General features: G+C 32.0%; 1 protein-coding gene across 1 annotated transcript in view; it reads right to left on the bottom strand.

The window, feature by feature from the left end:
- twin (CCR4-NOT transcription complex subunit 6-like twin) overlaps positions 1–18,089 on the bottom strand; it is a 422,061-nt gene that overhangs the window by 352,890 nt on the left and 51,082 nt on the right. Inside the window, exon 4 of the mRNA XM_085819876.1 lies at positions 12,208–12,309. Within this exon, the coding sequence (XP_085676002.1) occupies positions 12,208–12,309 (102 nt within the window). The remainder of the gene's footprint in view (positions 1–12,207; positions 12,310–18,089) is intronic.

The raw sequence follows: 18,089 nt of genomic DNA, 5'->3' as shown, positions 1-18,089 counted from the left end.
AAAAAAGGCTTAATATTTATTTGTTTACTTTATTAAACATTTCTCTCAGCGTAAGTTGTTTAAGATGCTTCTACAAAAAATTCAAAAAGTTCCTTTTACTTTTTGCTTATGTCATATACAGTTGACTTTCCAATGTCATACTCGACGCGTAACTTTGATACGAATATGCCTTTATCCATTTTTTGCAGCAATTCCACTTTTTGTTTGATGGACATCGAAACATGCTTTCGCTTTGTAGATCCTTTGGCAGCTCCAGAATTGGAAACTCTTTTTGACATTATCAAAAGTTCAAGCTTAATTTTTATAAAATTTCTCTAACAGTCTGCAAAAAATAATAAGCCAGATCCAAGTAGAAGATTAAGAAACAGTGCAATCTGCAACATTAACTGAAATGCCTTCGAATCAGTAAAGATAATCTTAACCTAGCTTATACCGTCTGTTATACATTAAACGTGCATATGTAAAGCATACAAAAAAAAAAGTTTGTGGCTTTGCGGTCTGGATTATAGATCATTCCGGATAATGGACTTCCGGTTTACGGACTTTCTACTGTATTACCATTTGGCACATCTTTATGTGTGCAATGGGAGTTTTCCAATTTCTCTATGTAAAATCTAAATACTGAAACAAATTAGCAGTACAGCTGCATTTAAGATTTAAATTGAACAAAATAGAGCTAGAAATATCACTACTTATAAACAAGAAAAAGGCCCATTGTTCTCATTAAATTGAATTCTTTTAAAGCTCCTACCTGTTATTCACCATGATTTTAATTTTAATTTATAAATTATTAAAGTTAGTCAATTTTTCAACTAAATGTTTGGTAACCATAGATTAATGGCTTTTGGGTCAGCATGTTAACTTAATGTGCAAAGTAAGGTGGCACTACTAAAAGGTTTTAAGACACTGCACTATGGGATACAATGGAAACAACTTTTAAAAGAAATCGGTATGAGAATTTAAATGTAATTTATGATTTTTTGGCAGAACTGCTGGATTTTGTAGATCATTTAAGGTAAACAAACAGTTGTTAAAAGTAAAACAATGATTATTCCTTGTTACAAATGATTTTTCAATTGAATAATTTGATCGATAACATGCCATTGAGAATCGAAAGGCAAATATAAAAATTTTTGAAAAGTTTATATAAGCTCTTATTTAAAACTCTTAAAACTATTTATAAACTAAAAGGAGAAAAATAATTTATCACATAGTCTAATGGAAACAAGAGATTAAATAATTCTCTTCACAAAATTCATCTACAAATTATAATACAAATAATAAGAGTTTCAGCACCTAAATAATTAATCTGAATAATCAAATTGCAGCATCAAAAATGCCTTTATAATTTTTAAAGGTTGTATTGCTATTGTAATTATATTAAAATTACAATTAAACATATGGAACGATTTTAATGAAATTCCCTGACTTTTCCAAGTGTGTTTTAAGAAAATTCCATTCTATCCGCATAGTATGCATTGGCAATGCTAAGAGATAAATTAATTATCGTACCACTTGAAAACACAAAACCTTGCCAATTACATATGACTTATATATAACCCCCAAAGCATTATTATTATGCCTATAATAGGAGTTGTTTTCTCCACTGAATACCGAGATTACAATCTGTCCAATCTAGATAAAAAAATGTCTTTTTTTTCCTCTGCAGACATTTTGCAGCTAAATGAAAGAAAGAAATATATTTAATGATATTTTTAAATTAAATTCAGGTATTTTATTTTATTTAGCAGCATATATAAGCAAAAAATATGTGCATTAAATTTTGTGATGATATGTCATTATACTGCTAGAATTAGTTTCAGGAGTATGCCAGAGAAAATTGCCTGAAATTTGAAATTAACCAATAATCAATAAACTTAGGAGCAAGAAGCCGCATTATATGATACGAATTACTTAAAGATCAAAAACTGAATTACAATAATCAATGATATTTTGATGAATATTAAATAGTTAGCTTAGATAACTGATCACTATTTTTTTATTTTACTGCAAAATGACAACAAATAAGGCATTTATTAAAAAGGGGGGGAAAGTTTAAGATTTTGTGGTAAAATCCTAGTATATGATACAGCCTTGGCACGGTTTCGATGGGTGGGATCGCCGTATGAAATTCTTTGACTTTTACAGATTTTTGACTAAAATATTTAAAAATCATGAAAAATTCCCCGATTTTTTTTTAGTAAGTTTTTGAATTCCTTGTTTTTTCCTGATTTTTTAGGTAGTGTGGCAACCCTGACGAATATAAATTGCTTCATGTTTCATTCTAATTAATTTTCATCAAAGATAAACTGTACTTTTTACTTAATATTCTATATCTTATTTTTTAAACTCCTGAACTGATTCTATAGTATATTTAACAGAACAAACTTTTTCTTAAGCACACACATAAGTATGGCAGTTACTTTCTTATATATACAGATGTGTTAAAAGCAGTTGGTCTTGTTAGATCATCATTTGCTATTCGCGAATTATTGTAACTACCTTAGTGGGACTCACAATATCTTCAGAATGTGCCAAAACACTAGCAAATATGCCCATAACCCTTCTTCAGGCAACCATGCTTACAACACTCTTTCAGCAAAGCAATGCTGCCATTCTTGTAGGTGTCCTTTTGCTTTGTAATTTTGTTCAAATCCCAAGTCCATTAGAGATAATTGGTAATATTTTTTTTGGCTTAAATAAGTGCTTGTCGAATCTGCCCGCAATAAAAGAAACTGTAGTAAAATTTCTGCAGAAATGCAGTATTTTGCAGCAAAATCAATAAAGGGGACAATAATTAGAAGCACTGGGAGACAGTCAGTGCAAGTTTCCACAATTCTCTGACATTTTTTACGCAAAAACAGATTGCAGTGTACATTGAGAGAAAAACAGCGCAGATAATTTCAAAAGATTCCACAAAAAAAAAAAATTTTTTTTACGCAATATATAATTTTTATTTAATAATTACAATCTGTATTTTAAATTGCTAAAGTTTGTTTTCTTTCAACACATTTACAATGTTTGCCGATTTGCGATAAATATTGATAGTTTGCAAATCATTTAACAAAAAGTATGAAAATAATCAACTTGGACTTGATATGCAACTTTATTTTTTCATCTGAAAAAAAAAATCACCAAATTATGTCAAGATGGCTGCCAGAAAAAACAAGTACCATCGTTTATATTTGAAGACCCACATGGAGGGTAAACATTTACACGTGTCCTATACTCACTTCAGAATTAAGTGCTGTGCATTGCGTTCTTTCATTCATGTTGAAGCCATCTTGGAGAATAATTATTAGTTCAAATTCAATTTAAAAAGAATAATAATAATAATAATAATAATCTCCTTATTTCACTGTGATTTTTTTGTGTTCTTCTGAATATATATTCTGGATTACATTTTATTAGGTATAACTACCCATGTGTAAAAAACTGGCTTTTCTGAATTTATATCAACATAATCAAATGCTTGCCCTTTTATTTATTTTTATTAAAAATTGTATTTTATTGGGCAGTTGAATAATACATAACCTAATTTTTAATTTAAAAAAATTAAGTGTTTATAATGTATTTAAAATAAACACTTTGAAATGAATAACATAAATGAATTGTATGAAGTTATTTCTAAAGAATCAACAACTCTAAATTCCTTCCAATCTGCAGGTATATCTCCACAGTACTTAGACATCAGTAAATAATGCCCAATAATTTTTTTAAATTACGGCTGAATAGTTACTCTGCATTATCAGTAAGCAACAAGTATTTTCTAATTTGCTATTTGCTCTTGTGCCTCATCATCATCATTAAAGAAATATGTCTTGATATAATAGAAATAGCCTTATACGAGTTGAATTACCTTAGATTAAACTGTTATTATAGTGATTTTGTATTTTTTCACAGATATCTGTTACTACCAAGTAAAGTACCATTTCCTGTTTATCATATATAATCAAAATCTGATATGTTGTTTGCAATCATTGATTGTATATACAACCTGCACGCGTATTAAGTTTTAAATACCAAATTTGAGAATTTTTTTTATTATATCATAATATATTTTTCAGAAACATTTGCTCGGAGCTTCAAGTAAAATATCACTTCTAGTTTACCAAATTTAGTCGAAATCTAATATTTAACTCCTGAAGAGATGGAACACACATACAAACACATAGATGGTGAGACATCCTTAAAAATAATAAAACATGTTATGGGACTTCAACTGTTGCTCATTCACTGAAAAATCCTTTAATTTTACTTCAACATAAATTTGCAAGATTAAAAATAAAAGTTGGATATAAACTTTACAGCTAGATGTCCAAGAGTAGTTTTTTTATTTTTTTTCCAACTAAAATAACAAAATAATCAATTTTTTTTCAACTAAAATAACAAAATAATCATTCTCATGCTATCCTTCATAAATTTTCTCTCACACAGCTCATGTTTTCATGTTGGCTACAAGTAATGTTTATTCATAGATTTGAAACTTCTATTTAATATTTCAAAATGTTAAAAACACTAACTTTCTCTCAGTATAGAAATTTAAGAATAGTTCAGATATATAACATTTCTTAACAATTTATGTTTTCCAAAACTTAAACTGTAATCTAATCTTAGATACCAGCTAAATACCTGAAATACATCATAAGACTACTGATGCAGCCCAAATATCCTAATTTATCAAATAATAATTTTAAAAAAGTTTTCTTTTTTAATGGAAAATATTTGCACAACTTAAAAAAAAAAAAAAAAAAAAAAATTGTCAATTCATTAATAAGTGTGCCTAAAAGGCAAACTTATTAATGCTGTTAGTAAAACTTAAATGCTTTTTTCTTCAAAACACTCATAAGAAAAATAAGTTTCAACTCATTTCTATGGCAACATACAACTGCAGATATTCTCTCAGGAGGTTTCTTGTGCTGTATGAATAAAGAAAGTACATTCTATATTTTATGAGAATTATACTTCCTTTATTAAAAAAAATCAAAATTATGGAATACTAATTTTAGGTATTTCCACAGAAAAATGAAACCTACATGAAGTAATTTGCAGACACCAAACATTAAATTTCCGTTAATTATATTTTTATATGCAAACTTCCATATAAAATCATTGATTTAAATTAACACGAATCAACATTAAATATGATTAAGATATTAAAACTCCCCTAACTGTGTATGTGTCAGCTTTATGCAACACTCACCAAATGTAATGGTATTCAATATGAAAATATATCATTAAACACACAATTATTTATACTACACTTTTGTTCAAAGAATCGGAATATTTCTGATAGTCTTCTAATAGTCCCAAATGCATATTTGTAGTTTTCATACAGAAGTTTCTATTTATCACTTAAGATTGATTTCTTTTTTTTAATGTTTACAGAATTGATTTAATAACTTTTTATATAATAATACTAATTACACCTGCTTAATCAAATGCTCTTTGATATGGAATCATCGCCGATCTGGCATGTTTTGAATCTGCCATTAGGCAACACATTGAGAAGTATTCATTAAAAATCTTTTTAAACTGCAGCTGAATGTTTCAGTCATGCAATCCTGTTAATTTCTTACAGCGAGTTGCTTTGCAAGCTTTCATAATGCCAACCCAGAGAACAAGATACTCAGAACATTGTGTTAGTACTAATGAGGTAAATCATTACTTATACTCAAAAAGATAAACCTTGCTCTAAATGAACATTTATAACTTTTACTAATCCTGATGCAGAGTTGATGTATTCTGAGATACGTTATAGTACAGTTTTCCACCAAAGTACAGAGACTGTTCGCACATTTTTTAGACGATTTTGGTAAGCAGTAATAAAAAATCGTTTGCTGCAAAAGGAGTACTGTAATTTCGCACGTATAATCAGCACCTTCGTATAGACCGCAGACACGATTTTATATAAAAAAAATTTCAAAAAAAATTTCAAGTGAGTGCTCATATCCCGGCATCACTTGATGCGCCAGCCTGGATTTTAGGAGATCTACTTGCTACTACTCATTCGTTCTGCACTATGCTCTATGGTTTACTATCGATACGATACATACAAATTATTTCTTGGAATATCTCGCATTTTTTATATTTAGTCATTGGCAGTTCACAACAGCGTGTTTTTTAAATTTCAACGATTTTAACCGTGAACAACCAGCGTATTATCCGCATTGGTGGATAATCCGCAGCTTCAAAAATTCGCATTTTAAACACAGATAGTCCGCGGACTATACGCGCAAAATTACAGTAATTGCAATTGTACTATGTTTTTAAAAGTCAAAATTATCATCTGTGGCTTAAAAGTTTTGTTTTTATTCAAAATGGCAAATTTAACAAAGCAGTGGTTTGAAGGCTACATTTACGCTCTTTCCGAAGAGAAATATGCATAATCCGTTATCCAAGAATGATGTGAGAGTCATGGTTTTGTGATATCTAAAACGTCGATAGGTAATATCATCAACAAGAAAGGAAACAAACGTCAACTTGGAGCCTCAAGTCGGACAAAAATTCCAAACAAGTATCCAAGGAAAAAACGAACATCTTCGACTATTGCAAAGGTACGTTGTTTAATGTTTAAAAAAAAAAATCCCTTTAGTCAAAGGACAGTTGCAAAATCATTAAAATGCTCGGTGTCCACTGTAAACAAAATGATAAAAGTTAATTTAAATCTTAAGAAAGCGAAAAAACGCAATGTGCATCGTCTTCTTCCAAAGCATATCTCTCAACGCAGGACACGCTGCAGAATTCTATGTGAGAAACACTTATCCATAGAAAAATGGAAAAAAATTGTCACAATAGATGAAGCATGGGTGTATTTAAATGATTCTAACAAAAAAGAGCCATTTATTATCATAAAAAGGGAAAAAAAAAATTTAAGTACATGGTTTAAGGAATCGAAAGAAAGTTTTTCTAAGGGATTCATGATTGTTGCTGGTTTTTCTTATAATGGCAAGTTAAAAATAAAGAGAGTGCAAAAAAATGTCAAGAATAACCCCAAATACTATCAGGAACATATTGTATTGCCAATTTTTTTGAATGAAACACCATCGCTTTACCCACAGTGCCATCAATCTGTGAGACTCCATCAGGACAAAGCTAGCAGTCACACATCAAAACCCACTGTAAATTTTCTAAAAGAAATGGAACAAAAAACTGATATCAAGGCCATACCCTTCACTGATATCCCTACTAAATCTCCCGATGTGTCACCTATGGAATTTTGTGCTATCGGACTTTTAAAAACTGCATTATCAAAACGTTGTACCAAAACCCTAACAGGACTCTGGAAAGCTGTTCAGGAGGAATGGGATAGAATATCTCTTCTGCCACTTCAAAAGGCATCCTGGAAATTGCGGTGTTGAAAGATAGTTCAGAATAAGGGATGTCAAATAGAACATTTAAAACACAAGAATTTTATGTAATTTAGTTTTGTGAATACAATATACATTGTCTAAAAAATGTGTGAACAGACTCTGTACGTTTGATTGCATTGCAGTATTACACTGGTTATCATAAATTACGGAAAATCACAAAAATCATGATTACTGGAAAAGTTACATGTAGAATTTTATGAAACTTACGCACAATATACAACACATAGTAAGGTATCAAATAACATAAAAAGAAATTACCAGACAATTACGGTAGTATAGAAATTAGCTCATGTATAAAATTAACAAATCGAAGATGTCAGTTTGCTATAGTAAAAGTACCTTCAATATGGAATATAATCGCTTCTAGAAGCAATACAGCACATTCAGCAATGTGTGATGCTTTCAATTATGCGGTCTATCAGTTCCATAGGAAGCGATAGCCATTGCTCTTGCAAAGCAAGTGCAAGTGCAGCAAGGGTCTAAGTGGGCGGATTGAGAGCAGCTAAACGTCTACCTAAAGCATCCCAATCATGCTCAATAGGATTCAAGTCCGGGGATCGAGCTGACCACTCCATGCGCATAATTGTTTCCTGTTGAAGATAATCGTATACAATACAAGCCCTGTGTGGTCTTGCATTGTCGTCCTGTAACAGGAAAGCATCACCTATTGCCCCAGCATATGGGTGCACAGAAGTATCAAGGATGTCATCTCTATAAACTTGAGCATTCACGGTTCCCCTTGGAAAAACATGTAGGTCTGTGCGTCCACCCAAAGAAATGCCACCCCAAACACAGACACTGCCTTTTCCGTATGCATCTTGTTCACGGATGTTTGACGCATGATAATGGTTTCCAGGTTCTCTCCATATCAAATAATGCCTACTATCGCGTTCTAGACTAAACCTGGACTCATCCATAAAGAGAATAGCCCTCCATTGCTCAGGCGCCCAGTGGACATGTTGTTGTGCCCACTGCAAACGGTCCTTCCTATGGCGTGACTTGAGCAGCACACAAATGGTTGTTCGCCTCGCATACAGACCACTTTTGTGTAGCCTTCTACGCACAGTTGACGTTGACACCAACTTTCAACTTTCCGGTGGCTGCAGCAAGGGAGGATCTGAGAAGAGTCAAAGTAGCGGTTCTATGCTTGAGTGCACATAATGTCAAATATCGGTCATCGGTGCTCGTCGTAACAGTTGGTCGTCCTTGGCTGAACCTCCTAGGTGCCAAATCTGTGATTTGAAATTGCCTCCAAAGTCTGTGAACCACAGAAGGACTCACATTTAGCCATCTGGAAACTTCTGTTTGACTTTATCCTGCCTCTAGTCTCCCAATGGCTTTCTGCCGTAGTTCTGCAGGCAAATGATGCCTGGAGATCATTGTTACAAATTGGCTATCTCAGATTTCTGATGTCACTGTCACAGTGAAATATGTGGGCTTACTCTCAAACATGGACTTTTATGCTCCTCGCAGATGACGTATTCTGAGTGCAGCACCACTAATTTGCATATTGGAGTTTTACTCAGCTATTCTTACTTGGCAACATATTCAAAGTTTACACGGTTTGGCTTATTTTTGAGGGAGTTATCGCTATTTTTATAATTTTTCCTTAATTTATGATAACCAGTGTATGTACAAAATAACACAAACTTTCCTGCCTTAATGAATGCATTCTTTTCTGTTTCAAGCTTTGCTTTACCTCTGTTACCACACAAACATGAATTCAGTTAAATGACAAGCCTAGAGTTTGGGTTCACATTTTACTGATTCATAGTAGATATTTTTTCCCATCTTTTTTCTGTTGCTGAATGAAAAAAAAAGGGGTCGTTCCAGGTTGTCAGATTTAAGTACAGTGGTGCCTCGCATGAAGAACACCTCGCACAGCGAACACTGCACACAACAAACTTCATTTCATGATTCATACAATGAACTTCACACAACGAAGTCGCCCAAGCTTCCACGACTGCTTCGCCCGAGCTTAACTTAAGCACGTATCGCAACAGGACAATGCTCAAAGGGAAGCGTCATCTGATAACGAGGAGCAACAATCAAACAATTAACCAATCCCAACTGCTGACATCAAGAACATCCTGGTCAAATGGAAAGCAGTTCAGGAGTTTACCAATGCCCACTATCCGGATTCAGCTGAAGCAAACAGGATCAACAATCTTTACTCCGATACTCTTGTCAGTTATTTCCAGCAGATGTTGGAGAAAAGAGAAAAACAAACGACTTTGGACAGGTTTTCATGAAACCATCGGCCAAAAAGCAGAAAATGGATGAAGATGTGCAAGATTCGGTAGACTCTATTTAGTCTGTCCTAAAATTAAAAAAATGTGTTTTTTTTTTTTTTAATTATGTTTTTAGATGTATCTAAATAAAAATAATAACAAAAAATTTATCTTTTTTTATGTCATCTTAGCATATTTTATGCTACAGAACGAATTATTTTTTTTAACATGTATTGTTATGGGAAAACGCGTTTCACATAACGAACTTTTTGCATAACAAACTTGCTCCTGGAACGAATTAAGTTTGTTGTGTGAGGCACCACTATATTTTAATTCACACTTGAATAAATACTCTGAATTAAAAAATACAGCCATATCAAATATCAGCATATTGTAGTTTAACTTACTTCAATAAAAACTGGCTGATTATTAGTTACTAAATATAACTTCTAGACTTTTAAGCTGAAAAAGTTCATTATTTTTCTTTAATCATTTAAAAATTAATATAACAAAATTGAAATGTTATGGTTTTTAAGGCTATTATGTAAACTTATTATCACTACAGTCTGACATACTCTTCAAAGTTGTCAAATTAGATTTTATTCTTAATTATGTCCAACTTAGCTAATAACTGCAAGAGAGAGCTCCAAAGATGCTGCTCATTAATACTCAGCCTCATCAGTCTGTAGGAACATTTGTATATTATTTTATAATTAAGACATATAGGCTCTGTTAACACCTAACAAAGCTTTTCTGAAGACTTCTATTGTACCTTGACATCTTCAAAAAAAATGAAATGATATGTAAATAGCTTTCATTTTTATATTGAGAGAACACAATTCCTATAGCACACATCAAAACAAAGCATCTGGAATCAGAGGAGATATCAGTTTAACTTTGCCCACATAGAAAAGAAGCTTTTATTCTTTCACCAATTGGTTCGATATCTTAAAATAAACTTACGTTAAGCTGTTACTTTCTACATACAAGTCAAGAGATATGAACTAATCACATAACATTGGTAGCCAATTATGAACCACTATTATATGCAATTCGCCAGTCCTGAGATAAAACGTAGGCCAAGAAGTCCATTTCTCTGGCATGCAGAATGTAATATGTGTATACAGTCAAAAGTCGTTAATTCGGACACCCATAATCCGGACTTCAAAGCTAAAATCTTTCTGCGCATGCGCCGTGTTGACGCATGCGCATAGGCGTTTACGCATGCGTGCAAGACCTTTACGACTGCGCAAGCGCACAATACGTTTTCTCGTGCGCGTTTAATGTATAACGGACGGTATAAGCTAAAATTATCTAATTATCTATTTCAGTTAATGTTGATGATTGCGTTGTTCCTTAATCTTCGAATTGGATCCGGCTTATTATTTTTTGCAGACTGTAAGAGCAATTTTATAAAAGTAAGCTTGAACTTTTGATTATGTCAAATAGAATTTCCGATGCTGGAGCTCCCAAAGGATCTACAAAACGAAAGTATGTTTAAATGTCCAACAAACGAAAAGTGGAATTGCTACAAAAAAAAAAAAAAAAAAAAAAAAATGAATAAAGGCATATCCTTTGTTTATCTAACCGTTCCGAAATCTGTTTATCAATTTCACGCTGCTCTGCGTGGGGGGAGGGGGGGACATCGAGGCGCGCAATGAACTGGAAGTTGATCTGTCAGCACTATCGTTATCTTCAGGGCAGATGTTTTTATTTTATTCGGCTTATAATTCCTTACTAAATGTAGTATTTCATCTCGATGTACTCCATCTTTGACATGATTTAAATCAAATTCCTTGTCATTATAAATATCACGAATACAAATCAAATAGTTTTCTGATTGCAATTTTCTAATTTCGGCTATGCATAATGTATGCTTTACGCATGCGCGCATTGAAAGAAATGTTTAATAAAGTAAACAAATAAATATTAAGCTTCTTTTTTTGTAAATTTTGATACCCTTTAGATCATAATTGCTCATTATTTTATAAATTACGGTTTAATATTTTTAATTTTAGAATTTCTGCATGCCATCTTACCAGATTTAAACTGATGATCTATAATCCAGAATCGCCGAAGTCCCGACGAGTCCAGATTAAAGACTTTTGACTGTATTTTATAGGCTCTTTTGATGACACAAAATATTCAGATACTTCTAAGAACACGCAACTGAAAACTGATTTCGGTGAACTTACTTTCATAGTGTCTCATTAAACTGTATTGTGTTCTAAAAGATAAATATTTAATAGAAATTTTCTGCATTGTGCCATTTTTAAATTTTTCGTATTCTAAATGTGAACCTTACATTTGATCTCAGTTTCAGTCTATCAGAAAACTATTTATAAATTTTGTTAATGTGAAGTAAATACATCTAATACCTTGAAATAATACTTTTCCAGTATGTATTCATTTATATCAACTAATTAAAAGCTAATTTAATGCCCAGGCATTAGCACACATCCTATATCGATCCTTATCTGTACAAAAGTAGGCCCTCACTGATATAGTCTTTTTCTACTTAAAGAATATGTGAACTCATATAGTTATTAAAATTAAATAAATTATTTATGAAATAAATGGATCTGATTGGTGAAAAAGCTTACCAGGCAGATGATCCATCAGATAATTCAAGATGTCTTCGGTACGGTATGATGGACGATTCACTATCTCCATTATACGACCAGCTAATGGATTTCCAGTCAGCTCTAAATTTTAAAAATTCCCATATTAAAAAAATTATATAGTTCAAACTTAAAATACGCATAAAAATCTAACTATGATAAAAAAATGTTAAAAATTTTATCACACTTAAAATAATTCCTCTTTAATTGATAAATATAATATCACACTTAAAATAATACCTCTTTAATTGATAAATATAATATCACACTTAAAATAATACCTCTTTAATTGATAAATATAATATCACACTTAAAATAATACCTCTTTAATTGATAAATATGATATCACACTTAAAATAATACCTCTTTAATTGATAAATATAATTTAAATTCAACTGGTCATAAAAACTAGCAAGTTTAGAAAAATTAGAAAAATAAAACAATATACAAAAGATTGAGTTCAACTCAAAATTGGAAATCAAATGACCAAGAACAGATTTTGGCCCAATATTCTCAGTGGCATAATATTAGAAAAAGGAAAATGTCAAAATAGCTAATATTAATTTACATATGTTGCTTTCAACAAGTGCAAAAAAATTATGATTTCTGCATAAACCACAAAGGATGGCTGTTGCACATTTTAAAACCCATAAAATTTAAATACGCAAGACCTTCTTTCTCATCCGCAAAGGTTTAGCAACATTATGAATTTTGAAGAATTTTTTTTTTTTTTTTTTAAATTCACCCTTTCTAGACTATTTGAATATTCTCGATATTCAAATATTCTTCACTATTTTGATATTAATTTCTCTTCATATTTGCAAGTAATCTGAAAAGTAATGATCATAACAAATCACCAACCTTAGCTTTTCCATAACACATCATTAGGTTTAATTTTATTGAACCAGTCATCTCATTAGGAAACATTTTATAAAGTCATCTTATTATTCTGGCTTTTCTTTACTTCTTTTGCCAACTTCCAACAGAATGTGAATTTGGTTAAAATATAAATTAGAGTTTAAGTTTATCATACAGCATCTGCCAACTTAGGCTAGCTCTTATTTTACTTTGAATTTTGACTGTTTGTCAGCAAAGATTTGCTCGCTCTTATTCTTTGTAAGTGATTAGACAGGAGATTATTTAGATTACACCTAGACATTCAACATCTGTTTCCCTATATACTTGTATAATGATTTTAGTGCGTGAGATTCATCTAGTGCAATTTTTCTTATCTATATACTTTAATAATAAATTATTTCTTTTTTTGATTACACTAATTTAATCATTTCAATCCAACGATTCTAGACTTCAGATGCATAAATTATATACTAAGCTGCACTCATGACATAATTTATTTAATATGGCAACTATTTTTAATCACGCTGTGAAAAGGCCTGGAAACTAAGAAAAATGATTGTCCCACAGCCACTATCATGTATATTATTAATGCAGTAAAATTCCTTGTTTCTCTCATAAGCAGATGAAAAAGCAGATTAGCATAATGTAATAACACATAACAGATTAGCATAATGTAACAACACACTCAGAACATCTGTGCATTTGCCTGATGTAACCCCGACTGATTCTTGATGAGCTATGTTTTGTTTTCATACACAGAGATATAAATTAACTATTACTGTTGTATTCTTTTCTTGCATTATTAAAAAGAAAAATTCAAACTTGACTTGCATTCTTGGGATACTACCATCAGAAAAAAAGCGTGCAGAGACAATATATGCAGCTAAATATGGCAGAAAAATAGTGATTGATTGGAACAATTACCTGCTGGAAATTTATACTCATAGTGTTCCAAACACAGCTTCGTGTAAAATCAAAAGATCTAATAACATAATAGAAATCAATGAAGCCTTCTTCTGAAGGAAGTCAAACACTGATTATTTATTAAATAAAGAGGCATCAGTTTATAAAGTATTTCTCCCCCCTCTTAGCATGCCTTCATGGTGTAATGGTCAGCACACTCGGCGCGTATTCGAGAGGTCCTAGGTTCAAGTCCCGAAGAGGGCATTGCTCATTTTTCATTTCGCCTGCTTCCAAAATAACCTAATATCTCTACAGTGGTGCTAGAACTAAAAAAAAAAAAAAAAGAAGAAGAAGGTGGATGATGATTCTCCACTGCCAGGATTTGTCAAATGGGTCCCCTAATCCCCAGCTGTTTCCTAAAAGGGCAAGTATATATGGTATTTCTCCCGCCTCTTTGGTGTAATGGTCAGCACGCTCAGTGCGTATTCTAGAGGTCCAAGGTTTGAGTCCAGGCGAAGGCACTGCACATTTTTCATGCCTCCTGCTTTGAAATAACCTAATGAATCCTGTTTTGAAATAACCTAGCAGGAATGATTGGCACAACTTTGGCAGTATCTACCTAGATTACTTTTACGGTTACCGGAATAATATACAAGTATCTATGCAATTAAAAAAAAATTGTCAAAACTATAAAGTTATTAAACATTTGTCATAATGTTCTGCAAGCTTTTGTATGCCTAAGTCTGAGACGTCTGCAACCTGTGAGGATAATTATTCTTCAACTGCTTCTTTCACCTGGTCATTTGTGGCGAAGCAACTGCCACTGAGAATTTGCTTTAAGTCGCAGAACAAATGAAATTACTCAACGCAAAGTCTGGACTCTGAGTGGCCAACCTATTCCCATTCCAAAGATCAGATCAGATTTTGGGTGTAAATGGCAGAATGTGGTCTGTCATTGTTATTCAGCAACAAAACTCCAGATGTCAAAAAGCCTCATCACTTATTCTGTATAGCACATCTAAGTTTAGTCAGGGTAGTGCAGTAAGCAGCTGAATTTATTGTTGTCCCTTCTGCATAAACTCGACCAACAGGACTCCATGTCTATCCAAAAACACGGTTACCATAACCTTGTGTGTTGAGATTTTCTGCTTGGCATTTGACTGGTGAAGCGATTCTGTTGACTGACATTTAGACTCTGGGATCATGCGAGAACCCACATCTCATCCTCCGTAACAATCCTCTCAAAAAAATTGATCACCTTCCTTATGATACTGGTCCAAAAAATAAAGAACACAAACTATTCTTTTCATTTGGTGTTCAGCAGCCTGGGAACCCAACACGCGCACAATTTGAGAAACTGCCAATTTTCAGAGACAATTTTGTGCAAAGTTGTCATACCCACATTCGAAAATTCCAATGCTAAAGTTGAAATTGTGAATCGCCAGTTTTCACGAATCTTTTCATCTATGGCATTGACCAAATTTTCTGTGATCACTGAAGGTCGGTCTTGATTGCAGTTCATCATGGACATTTTCCCACCCATTTTTTAAAGCTCTCACCCACTTACACACTTTGCTGTAACTCATAGCATTGGGGGGCCATACATGTCACTTATTTGTCGATGAATTTTCACTGCTGAAACTTTCCCTGCTGTTAAAAACTGAATCACTGACCGTATTTTAGAGTCGGTGGGCTTATCAATTGTTTTAAACATTTTGAACTGACACTGTACACAGCAATTCCAATGTAAATGGCATCATGTGACGAGCAAGACATGCCAGGAGTCAGTATGCATGTGTGCGCCTACAATGATTTGGACCTTAGTTTCCAAATAACCCTTATATATAACACAGCTGCACAGATTTCTGATAGCTATAGAGATGAAAATTTATTCTTTTGTATGAATACTTCAATGACCTTCTCATTAATTTATACTACAAGAACATAAATTTTAATAAAAATTGCATTTTGAATTTTTTTATGTGAATAATCTTATATTTGATGTCTGTGTTATTTTACCTTCAAAAGCTAATGACATTAAATATTACTTAACAATATTATGAAAAAAAATCTATGCTTTTCATTCTAGGATGTATTTCTAATATTGGCTTAAAAAGCTGTATGGTCAGTGACACTAACAGACATCCAATAGACATCTTAAATTGGCACTTGGACGGGCAATACTCTCCTTCCTCCCATTTTATGTATTTCAGTTTACAGAAAACAATGGCAGCTTAAAAATGTAGCATCTGTTCTAAGGTAATTCCAGAGAATTAAATATATCCTTGGAAATGTTTGCAAAGAAAGAAAGGAAAAACATCATTCACCAGTTTTAAACTCAAAAAATGCTCTCCAAAAACCTCTCTCTATATTTTCACCCTTAGCAATTATAAATCTATGAGATCATATATTTTTCCTTCTCTAAACTAATTTAGCTATTTCTGAGATATATACCTTTTTTATATGCATTATCAGTCATGACTGTAAGACTAATCATTTTTTTTTTTTTTTTTTTTTTTTTTTTTTGCTTCAGAAGTGAAACACTGCATGGTAAACTGTTTTATATCTGGTTCAAAGCAACAAATCCAAGTTTTAATTCCAGATTTTGCAAATTCTAACACACTGCATGCTCTTTTCTATTTTTTTTACATAAAATGTCAATGAGCTTTACAAATGTCTTTTTTTTTTTTTTTTTTTTTTCTTTCTTTCTTTCTTTCTTTCACTAAACAGATTCTGAGAGACTTAACATGAAAACCACTTGTTTATTTAAAATATATCATGTGGAATATGGTTAACACTCCCAAATTCACATTCAAAATTACAAATATTTGAAGACACGCAATGTACGGATCTTGTTTCCAAGATTTGTCACAGCAGCAAAATTTTTTTGTGTTACTGAGTTCAATAAACTGCTGGATTGAGTGTTACTACAAAGAAAAATATTACCAATGTTAAAATATACTAGTTACTGGAGCAGCCAACAATCTAAAATAGTAATGACAAAGAAGAAAATACATAATTTTAATTCATTTAGTTAATGTAATTTCGCAGATTCAATTAATGATTAAACAAAGATGAAGAACTGTGTTTATTGTTTTTAAACTGTTTAAGTTCTTAAATCAATAACACAAAGATTAAATTTGAAAGAAAAATTAAATACCTTACACTTTGTTGAAGCAGCACATTGTGCATGGATGTAAAAAATATTTTATTTCGGTCAGTGGCAACACATTGCTGAGTTTGAAATCACCAAATTTGTTGATTAAATCAAAATACAAATAAATATCTTAAGCTTTGGCAAGTGGCAAGATATTTACTTAATTCACTAAGTTGTCTGATTGAATATGAAACACAAATATCTCATACTTTAAGATACAATAACACGCCAAACAAGTATTAATTGCACTTTTGCAGCTGACGATTGCAGCTCGGTAAAACCATCGAAACTAGTCCTGTGAAAATTTGAAAACATAACAGTGATTTATGTTGTTTGACATCTAAATTAATCTCATGCTTTGCCAAGCGGCAGCATACAGCTTTTAAATCTTTAAGATATTAATCTAAATTTTATTAAAATTGCACAATACAGGAAATAAAAACTAATTCAAAATTCAGGCTTTGAAGTGCACAAGTTCAGATGGAGAAGAACGAGTTCAAAATTTAGGGGTTCTAAGTAGTGTCCCCATTTTTTTCCATCAAGAGGAATATAAATATGTACAGATTAAAATTATCTCAATTTTCAAATCCTTTCTTTTTAATCATAAAATAAAGATCACATCATTGCTGGTGGCTGTACTTTCAAGGACATTTTAGAATAAAATGAGCTTTATAACTAAGATGCTAGCAGCCATTCACTAATAAAATATTCCTGTGATGCAAAAAATATTACAGTTCTTTTGATAGGCTTATAAATATCTAAATATTTTTTTAATATTTTATGTTACAAACTATTTGATACTTTTCTGTTATCCTGACCGGATTTTGAAATGTATGTATGCATGTGTGTATGAATGTATGTGCATATTTGTGAATATGTATACACACATACATACGTACGTTCATATATGCATGTGTATACACAGGGCCGGCGGAAGCGGGCCCGC

Source organism: Stegodyphus dumicola, chromosome 7 (assembly GCF_044657685.1).
Source record: "Stegodyphus dumicola isolate Sdum_Otavi_A_Nest chromosome 7, ASM4465768v1".
Taxonomy (NCBI): Eukaryota; Metazoa; Arthropoda; class Arachnida; order Araneae; family Eresidae; genus Stegodyphus; species Stegodyphus dumicola.
This window is presented reverse-complemented; position numbering and strand designations above follow the sequence as displayed.